At 37.5% G+C, this 12,054-nt stretch overlaps 2 protein-coding genes across 4 annotated transcripts in view; both read right to left on the bottom strand.

Moving 5' to 3' along the window:
• KLHDC2 (kelch domain containing 2) overlaps positions 1–2,841 on the bottom strand; it is a 28,595-nt gene extending 25,754 nt beyond the window's left edge. The window contains exon 1 of the mRNA XM_060096259.1: positions 2,042–2,841. The gene's annotated coding sequence lies outside the window, so the exon portion shown is untranslated. The remainder of the gene's footprint in view (positions 1–2,041) is intronic.
• A 290-nt stretch (positions 2,842–3,131) lies between these two features.
• KLHDC1 (kelch domain containing 1) overlaps positions 3,132–12,054 on the bottom strand; it is a 44,857-nt gene continuing 35,934 nt past the window's right edge. For all 3 annotated transcript variants that reach the window (XM_060098122.1, XM_060098124.1, XM_060098123.1), the window contains 3 exons: positions 10,435–10,519; positions 8,726–8,778; positions 3,132–4,498 (listed from right to left, as the gene is read on the bottom strand). In XM_060098122.1, the coding sequence (XP_059954105.1) occupies positions 4,312–4,498; positions 8,726–8,778; positions 10,435–10,519 (325 nt within the window). In that variant the 3' untranslated portion in view covers positions 3,132–4,311. The remainder of the gene's footprint in view (positions 4,499–8,725; positions 8,779–10,434; positions 10,520–12,054) is intronic.

Genomic DNA, 12,054 nt, shown 5'->3' on the forward strand with positions numbered 1-12,054 from the left:
ACATCTACAAAGAAACCTACAATTATTATTATCCTTGGGCTTCCCTGGTGGTGCAGTGGTTAAGAATCTGCCTGCCAATGCAGGGGACACAGGTTCAAGCCCTGGTCCGGGAAGATCCCACATGCCGCAGAGCAACTAAGCCCATGCGCCACAACTACTGAGCCTGCGCTCTAGAGTCTGTGAGCCACAACTACTGAGCCCACGTGCCACAATTACTGAAGCCTGCACTCTGCAACAAGAGAAGCCACCACAATGAGAAGCCCACGCACCGCAACTAAGAGTAGCGCCCACTCGCCGCAACTAGAGAAAGCCCGCGTGCAGCAATGAAGACACAACACAGCCAAAAATAAATAAATAAAATAAATAAATTAAAAAATATATATTATCCTTAATGATGAGAACTAGAGGCTTTCTTACTAAGATCAGGAACAAGGGAAGGATCCCCTCTCACCACAACTTTTCAACATCCTACTGGATGACCTAGCTAATGCAGTAAGACAAGAAGAGGAAACAAAAGGTTGGGAAGGAAGAAATAAAACCACTTTTGTTCATGATAAATCATAGACACACAATTGTCTACATCGAAAATTGTAAAAAAATTACTGTGGTACATTGAGACAATGGAATATTATTCAGTGCTGAAAAGAAATGAGCCATCTTTTCAAGCCATGAAAAGACATGGAGGAAACTTAAATGCATATTACTAATGAAATAAGCCAATCTGAAAAGGATACATACTGTTTAATTCTAACTGTATAACATTATGGAAAAGACAAAACTATGAAGACAATAAAATATCCGTGGTTGCCAGGTTTAGTGGGGAGGGAGGAATGAATGGGCAGAGCACGTAGGATTTTTAGGCAGTGCAACTAGTCTGTATGATACCATAAAGCAGGGGTGCCCAACCCCCGGGCCACAGACCAGTACCAGTCCTCACAGCAGGAGGTGAGTGGCTGGTGAGCGAGCGAAGCTTCACCTGCTGCCCCCCATCGCTCCCCATCGCTCACATTACCGCCTGAACCATCCTCCCCCACCCCCCATCTGTGGAAAAATTGTCTTCCACGAAACCAGCTGGTCCCTGGTGCCAAAAAGGTTGGGGACTGCTGCTATAAAGGTAGATACATGTTACTACACATTTGTCTAAACCCATAAAATGTACACCACCAAGACTGAACTCTAATGTAAACTGTGGACCTCAGAGGTGTCTTAGCTCAGGCAGCTATAACAAAATACCATAGACTGGATGGCTTAAACAACAGACATTTATTTCTCACAGTTCTAGAGGCTGAGAAGTCCAAGATCAAGGTGCTGACAGACTTGGTTCTTAATGAGGGCCCTCTTCCTGCCTTGCAGATGGCTGCCTTCTCATTGCATCTTCATGTGATAGGCACAGAGAAGGAGAGCTCTGGTCTCTTCTTCTTCTTATAAGTACACTAATCCCATCATGGGGTCCCCACCCTCATGACCTCATCTAAACCTAACTACCTCCCAAAGACACCACCTCCAAAAACCATCACATTGGGGATTAGGGTTTCAACATATGAATTTTGTGGGGATACAAACATTCAGTCCATTATTTGGGTGATTTAAAAAATGTTCTTGCTGCACCCACATGCTGGACTGTTTGATAACTTCATCAAATTGGAAATTCCAATAGAATCACATTAATACAATGAAAAAACAGGCACCAAAAAAAAGTGGGAATGGGGTACTATTTGTTTCTTAAAACTGTTTCTTTTCCTGTGAAGTGTTCTGAAATCAAAATTTTAATTTTTCAGACACTATGTACTACCCTGAAAATTATTCTATCTTAGTGAGTTTATTTTATTTCTCTCTCACACATACATACATATAAATAATGTATTGGTGAAAACATCACTTTGTTCCTGGGCTGACAGTATGAAGTTCTAAAGAATATTTTTAAGCTTCTATCAAAAGGCTAATAATTTTTAAAAATGTGCTTATGCAAAGATACGATCTATAAAAAATGTACACTAACTTTGATATGCCATTTACTATATCATTCTAAAAATGGTAATACCTCAAAAGAATCCTTCCTGACAACTGGAAGAATATCCTGATACACATAATAAAGATGGCCAGAAATTCTTTTTCCTTGAGAATCAGACTGGAAACCTATTTTGTGAACCACCTGGAAAAAAAAAAAAAAAAAAGTCAACCCTCTAGAGTCATCTTTCAAACAGAGAACCCGTAAGGGAGAGTTAAGAGATAAAGTTATGAGGCTGATGTTGCCTTGGGTTCCTATACACTGCACAGGTCAACAACACAGAAGTTGATAGTAAACCATAAGTGCTAAGAAGTGAGGAATGAATACTGCTTGACTAGGGATCTTCAAAACTGGCTTTGCCAGCTCGCAGAATTTCTACATCTCCTAATAGCAGGGAAGCCCTGCTATAAGCCAAGTTTTGGAAATTGAAGATCAGATTAGAATTCCCTGCCACTCCTACTGTGGGGCTACCTCAGGACATATAACTTTTTGAAGCAGTACAATATATTAAGTCAAATAAGAAGAGTACCAGTTTTGTGTGCCATAAATAATATATAGATTTTCATTCTCTTGAAGCCTAAACGAAGAGTGTGTGTTTTGAGGGGGTTAATCTAACTTTTAGTGTTTAGGTAAACCATTTAAAAACAGAAGTGCTTCTCTAAAAGGCTAGAGAAGGCATTCACACAAACCAGAAGCCATTTTAAAAAGTGTTCATCCCACTCAGTGTCATCTATCACTGTCTAATATGTTTTGATATTTTTTCCTTATAGAATGCCAAATACTGAAGTTCATAGTAATAAAATATTACTTCTAAGGCCCATATTACCTATGAGATTCACTTTCTAAATCTGTTATTCAGCCTGAAAATAGTAAGAAAAAATGAAAACTTACACTGAAATATTGTTTGCACAATCAATTCTAATGACTGGTTCACACTAACAAAACTAGGAAAATAGTAATTCTATATAGTTTGTATAATAAATAAAATGTAAACACAAAATATTTCAATACATAAATAGAAGCTTTACACGTCTAAAAGACAGTACATATATATAAAATATATCTCTACAATGTAGTGAGATCTATAAACTACTGTAATTTTCATTATAAATTATACATGCACTTCAATACAGAAATATATTTACTCCAACATTTTAAATTTCAGAGTCAACGTGCATGGTGGTATGGTAGACAGTAATTTTATATACCAAATTGTTAGTAATTCCTTGTTATTAGTAATTCAATGGATGGGTACAACTGTGATATGTGAACAACTTCTTAACCATGGCAAAAGTACTATTTAAAGACTATAAAGATAAATATTCATGTTCCATTTCTTTATAGGCAGTTAATATTGAAAAGAAATGGGAAGATAACATATTTTGAACATCCTGGGTCTTGAGCACCAACTCTGTAGAATGGTGTGGGCCAAAATGAGGGGTTTCTAGAAAGGCAAATTACTAGGTTATCATCCCATTTCATAATTCACTGAAAGTTACTTTAGAAGTATTCCCCCAAGGAAAAATGTATCTTCAGGTGTCTCTAAAGTTAATAACTATACTGCCTCTCAATATTTCAAAGCTTGTATCACAAATAAATCTCCACTTTAGACACTTTCAAACATGGTCTTTATATACATATAAAATGGGACAAACTAACAACTCAGAGGTAACAGAAAAACAATTGAAGACATTTATTCCCCTACTCAAAGGTGAGGAAGAATACTTTATTAGATAAGTGCTAAAAGGGTAGGAGTTCAATATTTAATCCCATAGCAGTGCTTGCCTATTTTATCATTTTGGCCAGCTGTATTAGTTAGTTCAGGAGAAGTTCTTTAAATAACTGAGTCATTTAATGGGAAGCTTTATGTAATTTTAAAGTGACTTGAGAAAAATCTATTCTTTCTGAACGTTGATATCAGGTGTTTTTATCTATCTATCTATCTTTAGGTTGGGGAATCTCTAAAGTCCTTGGGGTAATTTCTTATTCTCCTCAAATTTGTATAATCTTTCCAGTAAAGAAGACACAGTGAGTTAAAGTCTCTTACAATTATACTTACTTTCAGAAATTAGCTTTTTTTTCTGCAGCTTATAAGGAAATTAATTTACGTTAATTTACAAATATAAATACAAATTAATCTGCCATTAACATCTTCTTCCTATATATCTCATGCCATACAATCAGTTTAACATAGAATTTTTGTTTCAAATTTTATCTTCTAAATAAAGCCTCCAATCTGGGGGGTAAATATACAGTCTGATTAAAATGTTTAAACATATTAAATACATAGAGTATATAACAACTTAATTGCTACTGATCCACTGATACTTATTTTCTGTTTCTTCTTTTTGGGCTCTTTGTTCTTCTCGGTGATTAACTGCAGTCCAAAATGTTATTTTTTTGAGTACTTGTTGGAGAAGTTTAGGAGGTAATAAAGATATCTGACTTTCTAAAATTATAGCATTTTTACCAATGCAGTCAAGGCATGACCTGTAAACAAAACATAACAGAATTATTAGTTTTTGAACCTGAACTTATAAAATATTTATAGGTAAGTAATATGAAAAATAAAACTATAAAAATTTTACACGATTATGTACTCCCCTGGTATTGTTTGGAACATGACAGGATATATATTCTTTCCAGAGCACCACAGTAATTGTATATTTTTATAGCATGGGGACCATATCTGACCAAAATCCAGGTACAACTTACCATGCATAATGTTCTTTTAAGTAAAAAAGATTCAGACTTAATTTTGAAGCAGGTTAGTCTGAAGCAGACCCCTTTTTACACCCTTCCAACCCAATAACAATTTACTCCTCTCTGCAGGCTGTCTTCTTCTTCCATCAACCCAAGATGCAGCACCTGGCGTCCATTTTATACCATGTGACCCGGCCCTCCCCGTACCCGCTCCAGAAATGACTGCACTGGTCTGACAGTCACCCTGAGTCCCAGCCTCAAAAGCAGGCACATGCAGTCTGTCTTTGCTCTTTCTCTCATTTCTATAATGGTTCATCTTCCCTATCACTGCTTATCTCCCCTTCCAAACCTCTCCTTTCTGCTTTTTGGAACACCAGCTGTGTCTACAAACACCCCGGCTTCCTGTGACTTTCTGTCTTTGCTTTAAGTGAAATCTAAGAAAATTGCTTTGTATGCAGCCTTCTGGAGAAAAGAGGACAAATTTCCCCTCAGCTCCGTTTTCACAGTCAGGAGCCAATATTAGTATGTATTCTCGCCCCTCACTGCTGCTTCCAGGCTGCGATCATTTTGCCGTCAGGTGTTGCCATCTATTAACCTTCTGCCATCGCTGAGGATTCTGGCCCTGGACTCATCATAGTCTTGTCTCTTGACTGATTTTAGCATCTGTGTGGAAAACCCTTTTTACTCTTATGACCTTACTCAGGACAGTTCCACCTCTGAAATCTTAAACTTCCATATCCTCCTCTTGGACCATAAGCCTGTATCTTTTTAACTCTTACACCCCTTTACTCCTTTGACTCTTCCCGGTTCTCCAAATAATAAGACCCCTCCGGTTGTGACTTTCTTTCCTATCCGGCCTGTCCACATGCACTTCATAGTGCATCCATGTGCACGTTCCTGTCCACATGCACTTCATTTTCCTGCCAGCAATTTTCATCTCCTTCTTCACTGTCCCTCTGTTATGCCATCCTGGCTAAACTCCAACCATGGATAAACTCAACCATCTCCTTTCTGCGCTTGCAACCGGGCTTCTTAGTGCGGCTGGAGAAAACCACATTTCTGCAGACGTGGCCCGCTGAATATCGATTTTTTTTTTTTTTTTTTTTGCGGTACGCGGGCCTCTCACTGTTGTGGCCTCTCCCGTTGCGGAGCACAGGCTCCGGACGCGCAGGCTCAGCGGCCATGGCTCACGGGCCCAGCCGCTCCGTGGCACGTGGGATCTTCTGGACCGGGGCACGAGCCCATGTCCCCTGCATCGGCAGGCGGACTCTCAACCACTGAGCCACCAGGGAAGCCCCTGCATATCGATTTTGTTCCATCTCTGCAGAGCCCTCCTGAGTGCTCGGCACTACGATGTTACACATCCCTCGGCAGTATCCCGCCCCCAGTCACCTCAGCGGCTATGTCACGTCTTCATCGCCCTCCTTAAGTTCATATCCTTTCTTCTCCTCCTCCTCATCAGACGACCTCACCATCAGCCAAAACCTTCTCAGTGCCCTGCCCCCAACAAAGAAATTCATCTATTTTTATAGCTATACTTCCTTCTTTCGCCATTATTATTATCCCTTCCTCCAGTCAAGGGATAATTCTATTACCTGTTTGCTAAAATCGACCTCCTCAAGAGCCTACTCCATTCATTTATTCTGTTTCCAACAACTTAGTCCCCGATGGCTTCTTCCCTGAGCACAGAAACAAATATGCTCACTGCTTCCCGGGTCGTGGTGCTCGTCCCCAGAAGTCATCCTGGCTTCCCCCTTTACCTTACCAACGTCTTAGTGTCGCCAAACTCCACGGCACTTGTCAATCCAGATGTTCCGCGACCTCCTTACAGTAAGCAGATGCTCCATCTTCAGTTCTCTCCTCCCTCAGTTTTTGTGCTCCCGTTATCTCCTGCTTCACCTCTAACTCTGGTCACTCTCTTGTGCCTCCTTGTCCTCTACCTTCTCTTCAAATGTTATGAGTTCTTAATGCTCAGTCGTTGGCTTCACCCTTACTCTCAAAACTCTTCCTGGGCAGAGCTAACCCATACCCATGCATACTCCAGTGATTCTTAAATCTTTATGTCTAGCCTGGACCTTGCTCCATTTATTCAGTTAGTAACTATTTAATGGAAAGCTCTGTTGCAAGTCCCATAAGCACTTCAAGCTCAATATGTCCAAAACCAAGCTCATCATTTCTACCCCATCCCACCTGCAAACCCAATGCCTTCTCCATACTCTATCACTAATTCTTTCCTCTTTTTTCCCCTAGCATCCATTCAACTACCAAGTCCATTCAGCCTGCTAAATATCTCTACCTCCCTCCCTTCTCCAGCCCCATTGCCACTTTCTAAATCAGACCCTCACTTTGTTCCTGATCAATGCAACAGTCTCTACTAACTTCCTAACACAGTCACTTATCCCTCCAATTTCTCATCTACGCTGTTGCCAAAAGAAACTTTATAACTTATAATGTGATCATCTTATTCCTCTGTTCCAAATTTTTCAATGCTTCCTGACCTCCTACAAGATAATGTAAACTCTTGTGCATGAGAGACACAGGTGCTAGATGACATACAGTTTCTGATTTCTTATCCAGCCTCATTTCTTACAATTCCTCACCTCATACTTATGTCCCAGGAATACTCAAGAATTCAGTTTCCAGAACACACCATGCTCATATATATATATATAAGCATGTTAGTGCAAGATATATATATCTTGCACTAACACCTTTGCACTGCTTGTTCACAGCAAATTCTTGTCTCGGACTCTTCTTCCTCTGCAAAGACTTCCCTAACCTTTGCTATCTTAACCAAGGGCCTTCTTCTCCAGTATTCTTATGAACTTTGTACATGTTCCTCTTAAAGCAATTTTATTTTTCTATAATAGTTGTTTGAAAGCCTGCCTTCTATATTCTTAGCAATTTCAGGGAAAGGTCATGGCTTTTCATTTCACAGCACAGTGCCTTCCCATACTAGGCACCCAAATATTATATTTATTGATCCCTGCATATAAAGAACTTGTAATCTACTTAAGGAAAGTGGTTATGTTCACAACAAAAGTTAAGTAACAATACAAGGCAGGATAAATCATTCCACCAGTTATTTCTAAACTTTGCACAATGGAATTATCTTCGGTACTTTCAAAAATCCCAAAGTACAGACCATACCTCAGACCAATCAAATCACAATCTGTGGGGTTGGAACACAGGCATCAATATTTCTTGAAGATCCCCATGAGATTCTGATGTCCAGACAAGTTTGGAAACCACAGCAGTTACAGAAGGAGTGGCTAAGAAAGACTTCAGGAATGTCCAGTTTGAGCTATGGTTTTCATGTGGTTTAAGCTGTGGAACGTCTAGAAGTTATAGCACACTCCTTGACACAGAGCATGTGAGCTCCTCTGTCTCTCTCTTCCCCTCCCTCCCTCTGTCCCATGCCTTCACCCCTGTTATCCCTGCTGCATAAAATACCCACACGTGCTCACTAGACAACTTCTTCTTCACTCAAATCCCTCCTCCTGACTCTCACAGGCAGAAATAGGGGCTTGCTCCACAATCCACCCACTAAACTTTGTATATATTCCTTTTAAATTAAAAGCGTATCGGCTAATACACTGTAAGTCATACCACCGATTTAATAACAACTTTGGGGTTAAAATAAGAAATTCTACTAAACTAAATTCATATATATGTGTGTCTATTACTAGACACACTCTGATTTCAGAAAAGTTAAAATATGAAAAAAGTCAGGCCTAGAATCAAGGAAATACAGTATGTTTAACATTCCTACATGAACTAAATTCAGTTTTACAAACAAAACAAAAATGTGACTATACTCTATATTTTAATTTTTAAAAATCACATTGGTATATGGTTCATCATTACAAATTTTATTATACTCTTAGGAAGATGTAAACTTAAATTCAAGTAATAATCTACCTGAAAAATATTATAACGTTTCCCAAAAAGGAAGAAGAAAGAAATTATCATACATTAATAACATATATGTTTTAAAGTAATGAATTTTCTTACCTGAGTAGTGAATAAGGCTGTGTTTGAAAGATCAATAAATCATTACAATGACCCTAATCAACACAAAAAAGGAGTTATCAAGACTTTTGATAAAAATAAAATACATCAATAATCAAATATTTTTATTTTATAAATGTAAAAGAAATTATGTAAAGCAGCAAATAAATCTCTATTCACACACACATACACATACACACACACACACAAATATACACATACCTGATAGCTACACAAACTTTAGATACGTGGTTACCATTTTTTCAGTGACCAAACTTCTACCTAACCACACCCTATATAACTGCAAATTTTAAAATTAGAAACATGTTTTCCCTTTAAGACAGTGGTTTCAAAATGAGAATAGTAGTGGTTTTCAAGTTTTTTGGTTTTTAAGCAGAACTTTTTTCTTCCAAATGACTTATTTTAAAATCTCTTTATTCTGTTCCCCTTTTCCAGGTGACAGATTCTCTGGGAATTCCTAATTTGAAAATCACAGATCCAGAAGATTTTTTGAATAATGACTCTCTCATCTAAAAGTTAATGTGGAGGAGTCAGCAGAAAATTTTTCTAATATTTTCAAATAGGTCTTTAGATTTCATAATTTATGATCATGATTTTAATCAGAATTCATATTTTAACGATAAACTTTGTATCCTAACTAAAGATTTCTAGTGCCAAGAAAAAGAAGACAAACCACAGAAGTTGCTTTTTAGGTAAAGTTGTAGTTTTAATCTTTTATTGAAGCACTGAATTCTCAGCCAAAGAAAGTTCTAAAACTTTCACTACACATAACATTTAAGTTGGAGGCCTCAGAACCTTAAAATAAACCAAATTCCCTGGAGAAAAGCCACCTTATCTCAGGGTTCACCACTCCATAGGAACAACTCTGGAGATAACTATGCCTGAAGAGGTGAAAGGGCACTGGGGCCTTCTGGTGGGCTCTGTCTCATTGTAGAGCATCCCTGACGGCTCAGCGCCTGCCATTCCCAAGTGTCCTATGCAAACCAGAGAGAGCAATCCTGAGCTCCTGGCCCATCATGTACAGAATGTAAGTGTGGCCATCTCTCTGAATTTCCCAAGGTGCAAGGAGTGGAAGAACAATACTTTCCAAATGCTACTCGTTTATTCCTTTCACTTTAGTTTTATCAGAGTTTAAAATTAGAATGCTTTAAACTCAAATGTAAAACAGGAGTGAAGCAGTGGCAAAAGGCACATAAAATTAAAAAAATACACTTTAAACATTCTAAAGTAGTTTCCTCTTGAAGGGAGAAGCTAGCATTGATAATGTTCTAGTTATCAAGTTAGGTAGCAAATTTCACAAGTACTTATTATTATACTTAGTAGTTTATATACACTTTATATATATATTCTTTTTATGCACCAAATATTGTGTACAAATATTTTAATTCAATAAAATTATCAACACTCGGGACTATGGGGAGGGTCAAAGAGAAACGAAGAGTCATCCTTTAGAAGCTCTTCTTAATAATTTGACTAATGAAGTTAATAGACCTATTTTGATTTGTAAAGCCCAAATATCCTGAAATGCTTCACAAAAGCCACTAATTCTTAAGATTAATCGTACAACAGTGTAACATTTCATGCCCTTCCATATTTTTCAATGTGGGAGTATCAACAATCTTTTTGAACAGCCATTTAGTTTGAATAACATAATTACTCAGAGGAAATATTTAGAATTGAAATTTTCTTACTGTATCCAAGGAAAGTAAATCATCTTTGCTCCCACCAAATACCATTATTTCATTTTCTTTTCCCAAACAGGCTGTGTGCCATAACCTATGATTGAAAATTATAAACAGTGAAATACTATCAAGGAAGAAACTGTACATTACATATAAACCAATTTTAAATTGCACACTCTAAAATTCAATCTATTTCAAAAGGGGTATGACTGAACTTGAGCCTTTGTCATATCCTCAAAGGGGTTAGATTTTAAAGATTTCTCTAGAATTATTAGAGAATTAGATTCTAGGGTTCATTAAATCACATTGTTTCAATGAAAGAGAGGCTTCCCAATAACTCTTTCTTGTTATATCCTCCGACCTTTTTCTAACCTCTTTATTTCATAGATATTATCATGAAATAAAACAATTTTAAAAAGAACTGATCAGCTTATTGCAAAAATAGTTTTCTTATTGCTATCTGCCATGGTGCTGTTCTCATCACTTTGACTTCCTTCCCTGTTCTCTGGTCCCCACCACCGGACAAATCCAATTGGTCATTCTCCTTACATTAACAGTGTCACACTACTTATCACCCTGGGTACAGAATACCATACACGTTCCTTATTTCTCTGTCTCTAATCTCTTCCAGCTACTTATAGCTGATAAATAATATTTTTCAAATATTTATTGTTTTTAACCATGGACATTTCCTGATCAGGAAGCATCTCTGCCACTTTTCTCAGCCAAAAATTTAAGACCAATAGCTATTTTTTTCCCATAAATTTTAATTCTTGCCTTTCCCCAAATGAACCCTCTATTTCAGCCAAGTCCATTTATTCCCTAAGAGAAAAGCTTGTACCACTTTCTAGGCTTTTGTTAGTTCACCCTGCTTCTTGGGCTTAAAATAAGAAGTCTCTCTCAGAGCCTTAAAAACAGGCTCAAAATCCCCAGGAAGTGTTCCAAATACCACCCAAATTGGCTCTGTTACCCTCTCTGTTCAGCACCTTTCAACATTTATGTGCTTATTTTATAATCTCCTAACTCACATTTGAAGACAAATTGTTCTATATACTACTTTAATTGTTTGATGTAATTTGTCTCCTAACTCCCTATGAAGACTATATATAAGGTCCTTAAGGTCAAAAATGGCCCCAGTGGTGTAAAGCTGACTGTGCCTATCAACTCCATGCTCAATGATATCACATTGGCCATGGTGCAAATCAGCAAATGCTACAAACCAGGGCTTTTCTTTTTTTTTGGTTTTATTTTTCCTGGAGAGCGACTGTTAACTGTTTACCAGCACACCACTGGAATTTGAGTAATCTAATTTTATATTCTTAAAAATGCTTAATAGGGTGTTCTGCATCCAGCAGGTGCTCAAAAACTTCTGATTAACAAAAGCAAACACAAAATACTAGCATAATTTACTCAGTGATTAAATAAACAAATTATTTCATAAAGAAGCAGAGCATCTAATGCTGTTTTGGAAATGGTCTGACAGCTCATATCCATCTCTAATTTCACATTATTTACCAAAAATAATGTTATTATAGTTTTATAAAATTTAATGTTTCTGTGGGTCTGAGAAAAAAGTACACATAAATTTCTCAATTTTAGAAAATAAATGAAAAGTTTTGCAGAATCATT

This window comes from Mesoplodon densirostris, chromosome 4 (genome assembly GCF_025265405.1).
Source record: "Mesoplodon densirostris isolate mMesDen1 chromosome 4, mMesDen1 primary haplotype, whole genome shotgun sequence".
Taxonomy (NCBI): Eukaryota; Metazoa; Chordata; class Mammalia; order Artiodactyla; family Ziphiidae; genus Mesoplodon; species Mesoplodon densirostris.